The following is a 12,131-nucleotide window of genomic DNA, read 5'->3' as shown; positions in this document are numbered from 1 at the left end:
GTTTTTGAAAAATGACTTAGGCCACTTTCAAAATAAACGCTCATATCAGACTCTGCCGTCCAGAGAAATAGCCTCGCGCAGAATTCAGCCGTACCTAAAAGGTTAATGCATCAACGATCTCTTAATTTCTTTTAATTTTTTCATTATTCATTTTATTTCATCATTCCATCTTTGCCGCAAATCCATAAAATCCGCAGTCTACTAATAATTCTCAAACCAGAATGTACACGCGCTTGTCGATACAACGATAGTAAGTAATTACGTTTGTAGGCCCTTTATCGGCCAAATAATGAAATCGAATAGGAGGTAAGAGGAGGAAAAGGGAAGAAGTACAGAGTAAGAGGAAAAAGAAGAAGAAAGTAAGGTTAGGTGCAGTTGCCGGGAAACGTAGCAAAGAGATAAATACAGAGAAAAAAAGAGAGCCATCTAGCGGGAAGATAAGGCAGTAGGGCGGGTAAGGTAGAGAAGTCGGTAAAGTAGAAACGAAAGATCATATAGGATGGAAAGTAAAAAGGAAAGAGAGAGGAGGAAGGGAGAGAGTTAAGAGTTTGTCGAGGATCGACAGGGTAGGTAAAGTAGGAGATTGGCTGAAGAGGAAAAGAGGAGAAGAGGAAAGGAAGCGAAAAGAGATGGATAAAAGGGAGGAAGAAATATTTGACATGAGTCGGATGTTAGAAAGAACTTGAACCACACACACAAATAAAACGGAATAGCAGGGAAAGAAAGAGAAGGAAGAGTAAGAAATGAATGGAAGGTAGAAATTAAGAAAATGATAAGAAAAGAGGTGAGAGAGATTCTTATGGAAGACGCGAGGGTAGCTATAAGGGGAGGGATAAGGGAGGGTATGAAAGGGATAAGAGATGCGATGGACAGTCTGGAAGAAACCAAGAGAGATTTCGAAAGAAAGAAGAAAGGAATAGTGGAGGAAGCTAAGAGAGGAGATAAAAAAGGCGAGAGAAGAGATAGCCAAAGAACCGGAAAAGGTGGAAAAGAAGAAGTTAAAAGAAGTAAAGAGTATATAGAGAAAGGAGTGAAAGAGTTAGAAGAGAACAAAGATAACGGGAATAGGATAGCAGGGGAAGGAGAATTATGCAGAAGATTGAGAAGAATGGAAATCAGGTGGGGGAAGAAAAACAGAGACGAAAGGACAAAAAGTATGACGAAGTTAAATAAACAAGATCTTCGTAATTGAAATTATTTAATGATTGACGACTGTGATTTGTAGACTGTGGATTTTCATGGAAAATAAAAATTGTCTCCATGAATTGCAAGAAATGGAAATGAATTAAAAAGTTCATTATTGTCTTAAAAATTTTGTTACATTTTGTAATCTCTCTACCATTTTAAATCGAAACTTTTCACTTTTGCCACATATCGATGCATAAAATCCGCGGTCTAGTGATTACATTGTATTATATTATTTCACTTTTCCAAGAATATAAAACAAACTCTCGGGCAACATAAATGACTGTTATTTTAAATACTTTAATCAGGTTGTTTTGAGACAAGCCGCTCTTCGAGTTGTTTACAGAGCGTTAATGGGGAACGGGAAATTGTTGTGCAACATATTCCCGTCGATCGATATTACGCGAAATGTAACAAGATAAAATTTTCGACTACAATTTGAATGTAAATTACTGTTTACGCTTAAATTACTCTGAACACGGCGCGCCGCTGCATAAACATCCGCAGTATATTTAAAATTTAATGAACTGAAGCTATGCACACCGGGTAATATTTTCTGCAACGTTCTAGCATAATCACGTAGTGTCTTCGAGAACGGAAATAAAGGTTCGTTTACTTTCCCTCTGCAAATTTATCTTTAGAAATTTAATTTTGCAAATACAGCAACGAGGTAAACATCTCACTCTACGCGTAGCGAATATTCTTTTATTTTGTTTATTTCGAAGTAACCTCGTATTTATCGAATAAACGATAAATTGTTTTCTTCTTTTATTTTGTTTATTTTTGAACGTTGTATTTATCGAATAAAACATTAAATTGTTTCCTTTTTTTTCATATTATTTATTTTTGAAAGAAAAGATTCGATTGCACTACCGATTCTACTACCCTAATTCATGGAAGATCGAAGAATTTCGTGAGCTATTTTTAAAAACGCGAGAGACTGCGGAGAATTCGTCAGAAGGTCCGAAACTTTGCAACGTGCAACAAAAGGAGCCAGACAGAAAAGCATCGGAGATCAAGAGGGCAAAGGGTGTGAAAAATCCAATAGTCCGAAACGATGGAACTCGCATAAGAGACACCGGCGAAAGATTATGAAGAAAAGAGACGAAGTGTTCGAAAATACAAGGTCAAATGGAAATCGTCGCTAAATGTTAGGACGCCTGGAAAGTTTGAGGCGTTTTCTATGCACTGTACTTGCTGTTCTATTATTCTACGATAGAGAAAGTTTTCCGGAAACGTCTGGCATACTCCACTTCATTGTTCCAATCTTTTGAAAGCACAAGCGAAGGAGTACACACGCGAGAACGGTGTAGACTTTGGTGTTATATTGAATTCAATTTTTCAAAGAAACTCTGATCAGGGAACTTTCGAAGGAAATTACGCGTGATCGTACACGTATTTAACCCTAGAAAGATAACCATATGACAACGTACGTAAAAGATAACCATACGCTTCAGAGGCGCATGCTTTTCTAAGGCGTCAATTTTATACTAACAATGGATATTTATTTAAGTTAATCTAGTCATTTTAAAGGTTTGGCATTATTGTAAAAATAAAATGCATTTATATTATATTTTTTTATATTTTAAGTAATTTTAAACTTAAATCACTAGACCTCTATGAAAAATTAACAAAAATCAACAGTCTTCGGTTTATGGGAACAAATCCCGTAAAATATCACAAAAAATAGTGTTTTATCCTTACAAACTAGTAGACTATAATATAATCAGTGTAAAAAAGCTATAATATTATAAAAAATTTCTTTAGAAACAGTCATGACAAACGTCTTTCTTGTGTTCACCACAAACTGTCTTTTTGCATTTGGCACAGGTCATCTTTGACATTCTTTTCTTTTCAGACGTGCAAAGACTGCAAGAACGCCTTTTTTTGGCTGAGGGTTCTTCATCATCATCTGTGGAAGCCTGTACAGCAGATTTTGGAAGAATATTTTCAATGTTGCTTCGCATATGCTTTGGCAAAGTGGGTGCTTCCAGTCTTTGCGTCATCCACGGTGCAGTCAGTTGTTTATTTCGCAGGCGCCTCTGCGACGTAGGTTATCTTTCTCGGGTTAATACATTAAATTGCGATAATTTATAGGATACAAAGAATTGTATTAGAGCATATTTCATTATTTATTATTTCATTATTGATTAGAGCGTATTTCATTCTCTTCAGTGTTCTATAAGAATTACTGTCCATTAGTTCGAGTCATAAGTAATCCCAATTTCTAAGAACATAAATTACAATGGCATTTATTCATTATTCTAAGATTCTATCGTACTTGAGCATGTTCGTCCTGATATATTTTAGATTTTAGAACATCTCCAAACGAGCAAGCAATAAACGAAAAATCAGAGAAACAAGAGTAATTCAATTGCATTATAATTCGTAGTTCAGATCGCCATTTAATTAACTAACAATGTGACGGGTAATTCGATAGGAGTAAAATTAATAAATATCAAATAATTGAATTACAATAATTATGAATTACGATTACATTAACTACGAATTACGACGTAATTGAATTACATTACCCACGACTCACAACGTAATTAATTAAATAATTAATTAAATTATTAATCATTACGATGTAATTATTATTTATTCGACGTGTTCTGCCGAATGTATCATAAATAATAAACAATTCAATGACAATTAGTAAGTAACGATTGAAGTTTTATTCGTAAATAAGAAACCAATTTTGCTGTTCTAAATAATTTATTTAGATTTATACAAATATAATAAGCAATTATATTTATCTTTCATTGGAACAGCAAATAAGTTCGCATTGAAACAAATGTGACGTGACGCGAGAGGCAACGAGAAAAAGGAAATTATAAAGCATAGTACTCACCTCCAGCGGCAACGCAGGTGATGTTAAGGGATGCTCCCTCGTTGTACGGGCCCAGAACCCAGTAGGTAATGTGCGACCTTCCGCCCTCGTCCAATATGCTAAGCTGCTCCGGCGGTACTGCAATAATTTCGCACAATATAAGATCCTCGGTTCTACGATTCCTTTTTCTACGCCTGCCCTAACCGCGACTTCCCCCTCCACCCTTTACGGCCGCAAACTATGGTCGCCGGTCTCGCGAACGGAAGGGAGGGAGGCTCCGCTCTGCTCGGCAGAGCGAATCAATTTGCACGACGATGAATTACCAGCACGGTGTGTCATCCGCCAGACACTTTGGCTGGTATTCTTATCTGGCTAGCCGTTACCATCACCCCAGCGCCGTCCCGCTAACCCCCGGCGCACTTAAGAACCCGCCACCGCTTATGATATGCAAATTGTTTTCGAGCTAGACAAGCGGAATTGAAATGGACGACGGTGTCCTCCTCTCGGCCTTGCGGACCGATTAAATCCTCCGTGAGTGGAATTGATTGCGTCGATAAGGGACACCGGTGATCTTTCGACCGATCCACATGCGATTTCGAGAGGACCTATGGTTTTCTACCCTTTTCGGTGGAATCCGGAAATGCTGCTTTTTAATCCTCCACAGTTTTCGACATTATTGGGATTATGGAATGGAAATGAATATGATTCTAATTCTTTTCTTAAAAAGACTTTATTTTATTCCTTTATTGAGAGAAGGTATATGGGCGAAAACGATCGAGCGACCAAACTCTACTGAGAGTCCGGCAAGAAAAAACGCTTCTTTTATACCCTTTTTGGGTTCGTCTTGTCCACCAATCAGAGACGTTTTATTTGTCGCGTTTCACATTGTATACGTGACGCTGGGACCCCCAAACAGTCAGGGTACGATGTATATCTAATGGTACCGGTGATGATGTATCGCGGTATCTACTATATACAGTTTACATCACCGTCGTTGCCCGCTGACGGAACCGACGAAAATGTAAACCGATATCTTAGTATCTTAGTACTAAGTAAACTATAGATTAATTTTTGTTCGAGGCTAAAATTTCAACAGACATCTATTCATTTAGTTATTTATTTACTTATGTAAATATTTATGTATTTATTTATGTATTTATTTATGTGTATTTAGTTATGCATTCATTTACATATTAATCGAAGTCCTTCTACACTCGAGAGCAAAATTAAAGCGTCATTAATTCTTGGCCGAAAAATTGTCAATGTTTGGATAGCTGTCGCTCCGTTAAAAACTATCACAGAATTATGACCTTTCCTTTAGATTAAAGCTTGAAATCTCTACTTCACGATATCGTATTGTAATTTTTAATATGATGCATCCACACCGACTGAAGTATACTAAATCTGAGGGCACATTCGTGATACCGAAAAAATGAAATGGACCTGGAAATGTTTTTTTCTAGCATGCCTCGTTTACAGCAACGCAAAGTTCGGACTTTCCCCTTTAACACTATGCCGTCCGCAGATCTTAGGTATGATTCTTTCGTTTGACGCCGGCATAATAGCTTGGAAATTTTAGATTTAAAAAAAAAATTTCGAAGATGGCGGTAATATAAATTCCTAAAATTAAGATAAGTCATCCAAGAATTTTCGTAGTTAATTCTTAGTTAAATAAGCACAATGCTATAGTTAGTTTGCTGCCTTTTAACACCCAATAAATATAGTTCAAATGTTATTACAGTTTTTTAAAATGGCACCAAAGTGGTACCACCGGCATACAACTGATAGTTTTTGCATGGCACCAGCGCGGTGCCACCGGACGGCATAGTGTTAAAACAAGGGCGAAATTATGTCGCTACGATTTCTCCTCGCAAAGTTATAGCACTTTAAATGATAAATGTGTCGCCGGCATGACAATAATTCAAGGTCATGTCAAGGTTATATGCACTCACTGTAGGTAAACATTGTCCTATATTATTGTTTTTGTGGTCCAGTGGTCCAGATCGAGAAATTCAGCGACATGCTCTTATAACTTTTGAACCAATCGAGACACCGCAACGAAATTTTTGCCAATAATATTTACAAAAATAGTCGTTTCCAGCGGTAGATAATCGAATGCTTTATCCATTCGTTTTCAATCAATGTTTATCGATATTCTTAACTCAAATGAAAATTGTTTAAACATATTTGTACAAACCGCTTTTTACTTTCTAAATATGTATTTTATATTTATGTTCCATACACGTAACGTGTTTCGTGCTACATGTAAAATATAAATTCGAGAAATCTTACTCGCGACGGTGCGATGAAAGCAATTTCAGCTATGGCAGAAGTAATATATGCAAATCCAATCATTTCAATCTCCCGAGACGTTTCAGTTTTAAAATACTTGGAAAATCGAGCGTGCACATCAATCCCATCTTGACCCGTTTTAAACTAATACACCGCGTGTGTAATCTTCGTCAAATATGCATGGTCCGACATTCGTCCAGCAAATATCCTCGTAAAAGCCTTGCGATCCCGTCGATTGGAAGCACGGAAGATTTGCGAGCATTTTCGTTCTTGCCGAACTTCCAACATTCGGGATATCTGTAAAATCAAATTTGGATCGGTCTATTTCGATCCGTACCGCGGTTCCAGTTTTAAATTCGCTCGGATCTAGCCGGCAACGAGGACGCGAGGTCCCGGGATGATCTGGAACGGAGTGCTCCGGAGCAGAACCGACTTATCGACGTTGCATCGGCCGTCGGCTACGATCGCGACGAGTCGGGGTCGCCGCCCGGAATTCCCGCGTTTCCCGCGTTTCCACCGACCGGCTTTCAGATAAAACTGCCCTTAATCGTGGGTCTGCTGAACTGAGGATCCGGGTCAGGAAGGCTGGATCCGCTGTTTGTTCAGGCTAATCGCAGGGAGCCTCGATCGAGCCTGAGAATATCAAAGGGTGTCGCGGGTGGAAGGTGTTGGAATGGGACGACTGGGGAGAGCGATAGGGAGAACGGAAGATAGAGGAAGATGGACAGGAGAGAAAAGACAGAGAAAAAGAGAGAGAGAAGAAGAAGAAGGGGAGAAATAGAGAGTTAGAGAAGAAAGAACAGAAAAGAAAGAGAGAGAAGAAAAACAGAGAAAAAGAAAGAGAGAGAAGAAAAACAGAGAAAAAGAAAGAGAGAGAAGAAAAACAGAGAAAAAGAAAGAGAGAGAAGAAAAACAGAGAAAAAGAAAGAGAGAGAAGAAAAACAGAGAAAAAGAAAGAGAGAGAAGAAAAACAGAGAAAAAGAAAGAGAGAGAAGAAAAACAGAGAAAAAGAAAGAGAGAGAAGAAAAACAGAGAAAAAGAAAGAAAGAGAAGAAAAACAGAGAAAAAGAAAGAGAGAGAGAGAGAGAGAAGAAAAGACAGAGGGACTTATGAAATCGTTGCGATGTTAGAGGGATTAGTTTACTACAGAGTTGTGCAATTACATAACCGAAAGCTTTCAGTTAATACAATTACTACTTATTTATACAATGTAATTGAAATATAATATAATTGAATTACAATATAATTGAATTGCTCTATAATTTAATTGAATGGCGATCTGAATTATGAATTGCAATGTAATTGAATTTCAATGTAATTGACTTATAATGCAGTAGGATTACAACGTAATTGAGCAGTGAAAATACAGCAAAAGTTATGTCACATATAGAGGAAACCAAATTGTTCAGCGAAATAATATATAGTAACTTACGGAATCTAGATTAAGACGATAATGTTGAAGCCGCAGTGTTTAATACAGATAACTCAATGTAAAAACTACTGTACGTATTACATCCACATGTAATCCTACAAAGGATAATCGATCGAGCAGATAATATATCAAGCAGGCGCGACATTAAGTAAATAAGTTAAAAAGAAAACCTTCATTGTAACGTTGAACGAATAAAAAATACGTTAACTTTTTAAGATGCGCCATGTTGTTGTCCCGGAGTGTACGCGAGACGTACAGACGCAGTTGAAGAGAAATAAAAATAAATGAAAAGCAAGATAAAAATAAGCAAAATAAAAATAAAAAGCAAAATAAAAAGAAAAAGCAAAATGAAAATAAAAAGCAAAATAAAAATAAGAAACAAAATGAAAATAAATTGTTCGGCATCGACTGAAACCACGAACGAACGGGATCAAGGCGCGACCACTCCGTTGGCGAAGTTATTTCTTCTAATTAGAGGCGTATTTGCTTCGAGATGTTTTCAGATGTCGCGAATGTTCGTGGACGTCGTGGATGTCGCGGACGTCGCGCGTCGAGTAATCCGCGACTGGCCTTTCGGAATTCATAGGCATTGCTACCGTACTTCGCGTATAACATGGCAACGAATAAATAGGGGAACCAGGGAGAAACGTAGTCCGGGTTTAAAAGCGTAATTTGCAGAGGATTTTTTCCGTCGCGCGGCCGCAGCGAGAACGCGTAATCGCCGAAAGAGAAAGAGAAAAATAGGAGAAACGGAAAGGAAGCGCGCAAGGAGCGGTTCCTGGCCAATGGCGTGTAAGAGGACGCGGGTAAGAATAAGAATCGCTGCTTCCGCGTTCTATTTTCTTGCTGGATGTGTGGGACCGAGCGAAGGTTCGGTGTTTGCATAAATACACGGAGGAATGGCGGAGAAGCCGAGTTGCGAGAGGAACGTGCGACGTGTGCGCGGTGTCTGTGCACGAGGTCGTCGGTTGAATATCACGTTTTTCGCTCAAAAGATGGGATAAATATCGCTCTGTTATTATTAGCTGCTTCGGAGATCGCCGGTTCATTCGGACGATGTTTTGCTTCCGGCGCGTACGCCATCTTTTAGCGGAACGCGGGAACGGAATTCATTTTGATTAAGAAAACAGTGGAATACCGTTATTGTTATACATTCATTAGGACTGTGGCTTTTTCCGCATCGCGTGATATGTTTCAGAAGCGAGCTTGTGGGAAGATTCGTTTAATAAAAATTGAAATTTATTTACATAGAATTTTCTCATCGGCTGAGAGGAGAAACATTGAATTATTACGATTATTATATATTCCTTACGTTTAATATTTTTTTGTTTGTTTCCAAAACAATGGGAGTCTTCCGAAGGACTTCGTAAAATGAGAGAATTCATTTTGATTATTATATATTTTTTGGAATCGTTGCTGTTCTGGCATCGTTTAATTCGAACTAAATTTTATTCAAGTAAAATTTGATCGTCAGAAATTTGATTGAGAGAAAAACCAGTGGATATTTTTTGCGTCTGATATTTTTTCTTTTAGAAATCGGTAGTCGGGAAATTCATTTAATTTAAACGCGATTTTATCTATCTGCGATTGCACCCCGTTATTTGATTGGAAGAAAACAGTAGATTACTTTTTTCATTGATATAGTTCTTGCACTCGGTAATTTCCTTGGAAGAAATCAGAGGCTCTCCAGCACCCCGGACCATTTTTCTGATGCAAAAGCGCAAGGAGATTCAATTAGCCTGGATGAAATTTTCTTTAGCTAAAGTTCCGCCTCCATTTCGCTTCGAAGACAACGAATCACTATTATTATTTTCATGTTTCTCGCACTGAATATTTTCTTCCGAGAGGTATCAAAGGCTTTCTAGCACCCTCGGGCCGTTCCTCTGAAGCAAAGGCGCTAGAAGTTCCATTTAATTAAAATCGTACCACCGTACGCGCGTTGAACATTTTTGCGAAAGTATGAAACGTTTGCCGCCATTTTGCGAAGGCGCAAGAAGAGTTTCCTTTGAAATGGCGTTATCCGATCGAGAGAGAGGCCAGGTGCGTCTCCGCCGGCGTCATTAATAAGATAAATAAGACATAAGCATATTTATCATCGGGAAGATAAGAAACGAGGAAGGGGATTTGATGAAATGGAACCGGCGGGTATGCTGCAGGGAAGGAGATAGACCGGTAGCGGAGAAAGGAGCAGTAAATTACTAAGTAAAGGCAAATTTAAAAATATTGCATTATCGCGTCAAGGGAAGGTAATGGACGCAGTAGGTTCAAAGGATAGGAAACGGGAGGACGAAGAGATTAATGGAGAATGAAACAGACGGACACAAGAGACGAATGGAGTGCACATCGAGTCTAGGTCGCAAGGAAAAAAGGAAGGATCAAAGGAAGTCCTGGGACGAGGCCGAAGGGAACCGTCTGCGTCCGGCTGGAACAGTCCGCTTACTCGGCCGATAATTACTGCCAGTCTTGATGGTAATAACGTATACAAATTTGTGAGCGGGCTCCAACGTGTTTAACTAAGTCCGCCAAGTTTCATCAAGATGTGTCAACAAGTTCCGAAAGTCCTTCGCCGGGGACAGAAAAGTTCGAAATGCGGGTAAGGAAAGTATTTGAAACAAATGTGTATATGTATAATGATATAACTTTTTCAAAACCGGACTTAAATTTTGTTTAAATGTTAGGAGGACTAGTTTATCGTATAACGACTGAAATAGTTCTTTTTTTAAATTTTGCTATTACTCGGTATGGCGGTAGAAAGATAAAAAGACTCAAGTTTTTCCAACGTTTTTTTTTAAAGAATGCGTTTTGTAGAGCTGGGTAACTTACATAAATTATACATATATTCAATGCGGAAGATCGTCTCTCTAATAAAAATCTGCACAAATTTCTATAAAAATTTCTATTATTAAATCAGTATCGTTAAAATTAGTATCGTTTCGTCAGGGGTGGTTACCGAATGAAACGAAAGATCGCGGGATCGGATGAAAAATCAGTATCGGTGAATACTTACTGATCACTGTGAGATTGACTTTGCTGTTCCTGGTCGGCGATTGCTTGAAATCGACCCTGCATCTGTAAACAGCGGCGTCGGTCTCACGGACATGTTCGAGGGTGAGTTTCGCCGTATGGCCGCTGTACTTGAAGGAGGCACGTTGATCGAGGTTGACAGTCTGCCAGTGTTTTCCCTGCTCCACGGTGGTTTGTCCTCTCGAGTCGATACTGCAAACATTACGACGACGTGCGTAGGTAAACAAAGGGACATAAAAATACTTTCTTGCAATTTTTCTTATTTAAAACAAGCCTGGTCGAAATGCTTTCCTTTAGTGTTGCTATTACTTGGAATTACAAAAAGAAAAGATAAAACAAAACTCACGTTTTCCAAATTTTTATTTTAGCCTATAGCGATAATGTAAAACACAATGCGTTCATCGAAATCGATTAATCTGCTAATTTTACAGTTCATAAATATTTGGAAACTATCCACACGATTTTTACAGTACATTCTATTGCTTCTAAAATAATATATTGAAAATTTGATCTCAATAATTTTGTGTGTGTGTGTGATTAGGATTTACTTTAATAATAATAATAAAACACACGTCGGTGTTCCTTACTTTTTCATCTTTCGTCGACATTAACACGTTCCGTGCCACGTGTACCATCGATGGTACACGCTTGCATGTTTACTTAGTGAACTGAACAAATTGTTTACAAGAAATTTAGAACCGAAGAATCAATTTCCACCGCAAGAATGGGCGTTGATAAGTTTTTGTTACGTTGTTATGTGTACGAGAATTAATAATTGCACGTAATACATCAAGTTTTAGTAAAATATCAAAGTGTGAAGATTCGAGTAAAAAAAGCTCGGCACGGAACGCGTGTTAATAACGTTGCCAATAATGTGATCTTGCGAAGGTTTTGAAAAATAGTGCACAGCGCAGAGCATTGTGCCGCGAGAAAAGAAGAAAGAGAAGACATTCGTTTCACCGTATATTTTTTCAAGTCGAATTGGTTGGAGGGCTTTCTCTCCGTTTTTCCTCTGTAACGCGAAGCACGAAGGTTTCGTATTTAAGAATAGCCCGACCGGGATCTGACGGATTCGTTCTATGTAACGATGACTTCAGAATGGAAGTCGTGTATTATCTTCGGACACGCGAAAGAAGCTGCCCGGTAAATAATTTTTCGCGTCCATAAGGAATCTATTTTTTAAAAGATACATATCGCTGTTCCAATTCAGTACCGAGACATTGAAAGAAAAACGTGATTTGTAGATATTTTAGACTTCTTTTTATTATATTTTAGATTTTATAATATTCCAGATTTTTCATCATATTTACTTATATTTATATTTATTTCATTTCATTTTTTACAATATACATTAGTGCAAAATTT

At 38.0% G+C, this 12,131-nt stretch overlaps 1 protein-coding gene across 5 annotated transcripts in view; it reads right to left on the bottom strand.

Annotated features, from left to right (window-relative positions):
* LOC117225885 (protein turtle homolog B) overlaps positions 1–12,131 on the bottom strand; it is a 763,215-nt gene that overhangs the window by 133,560 nt on the left and 617,524 nt on the right. For all 5 annotated transcript variants that reach the window (XM_076523091.1, XM_076523090.1, XM_076523093.1 and 2 more), the window contains 2 exons: positions 10,750–10,958; positions 4,040–4,156 (listed from right to left, as the gene is read on the bottom strand). In XM_076523091.1, coding sequence (XP_076379206.1) covers positions 4,040–4,156; positions 10,750–10,958 — 326 coding nt within the window. The remainder of the gene's footprint in view (positions 1–4,039; positions 4,157–10,749; positions 10,959–12,131) is intronic.

This window comes from Megalopta genalis, chromosome 6 (genome assembly GCF_051020955.1).
Source record: "Megalopta genalis isolate 19385.01 chromosome 6, iyMegGena1_principal, whole genome shotgun sequence".
Classification (NCBI taxonomy): domain Eukaryota; kingdom Metazoa; phylum Arthropoda; class Insecta; order Hymenoptera; family Halictidae; genus Megalopta; species Megalopta genalis.
Note: the sequence above shows the minus strand (reverse complement) of the source record. Positions and strands in the feature narration are given on the sequence as shown.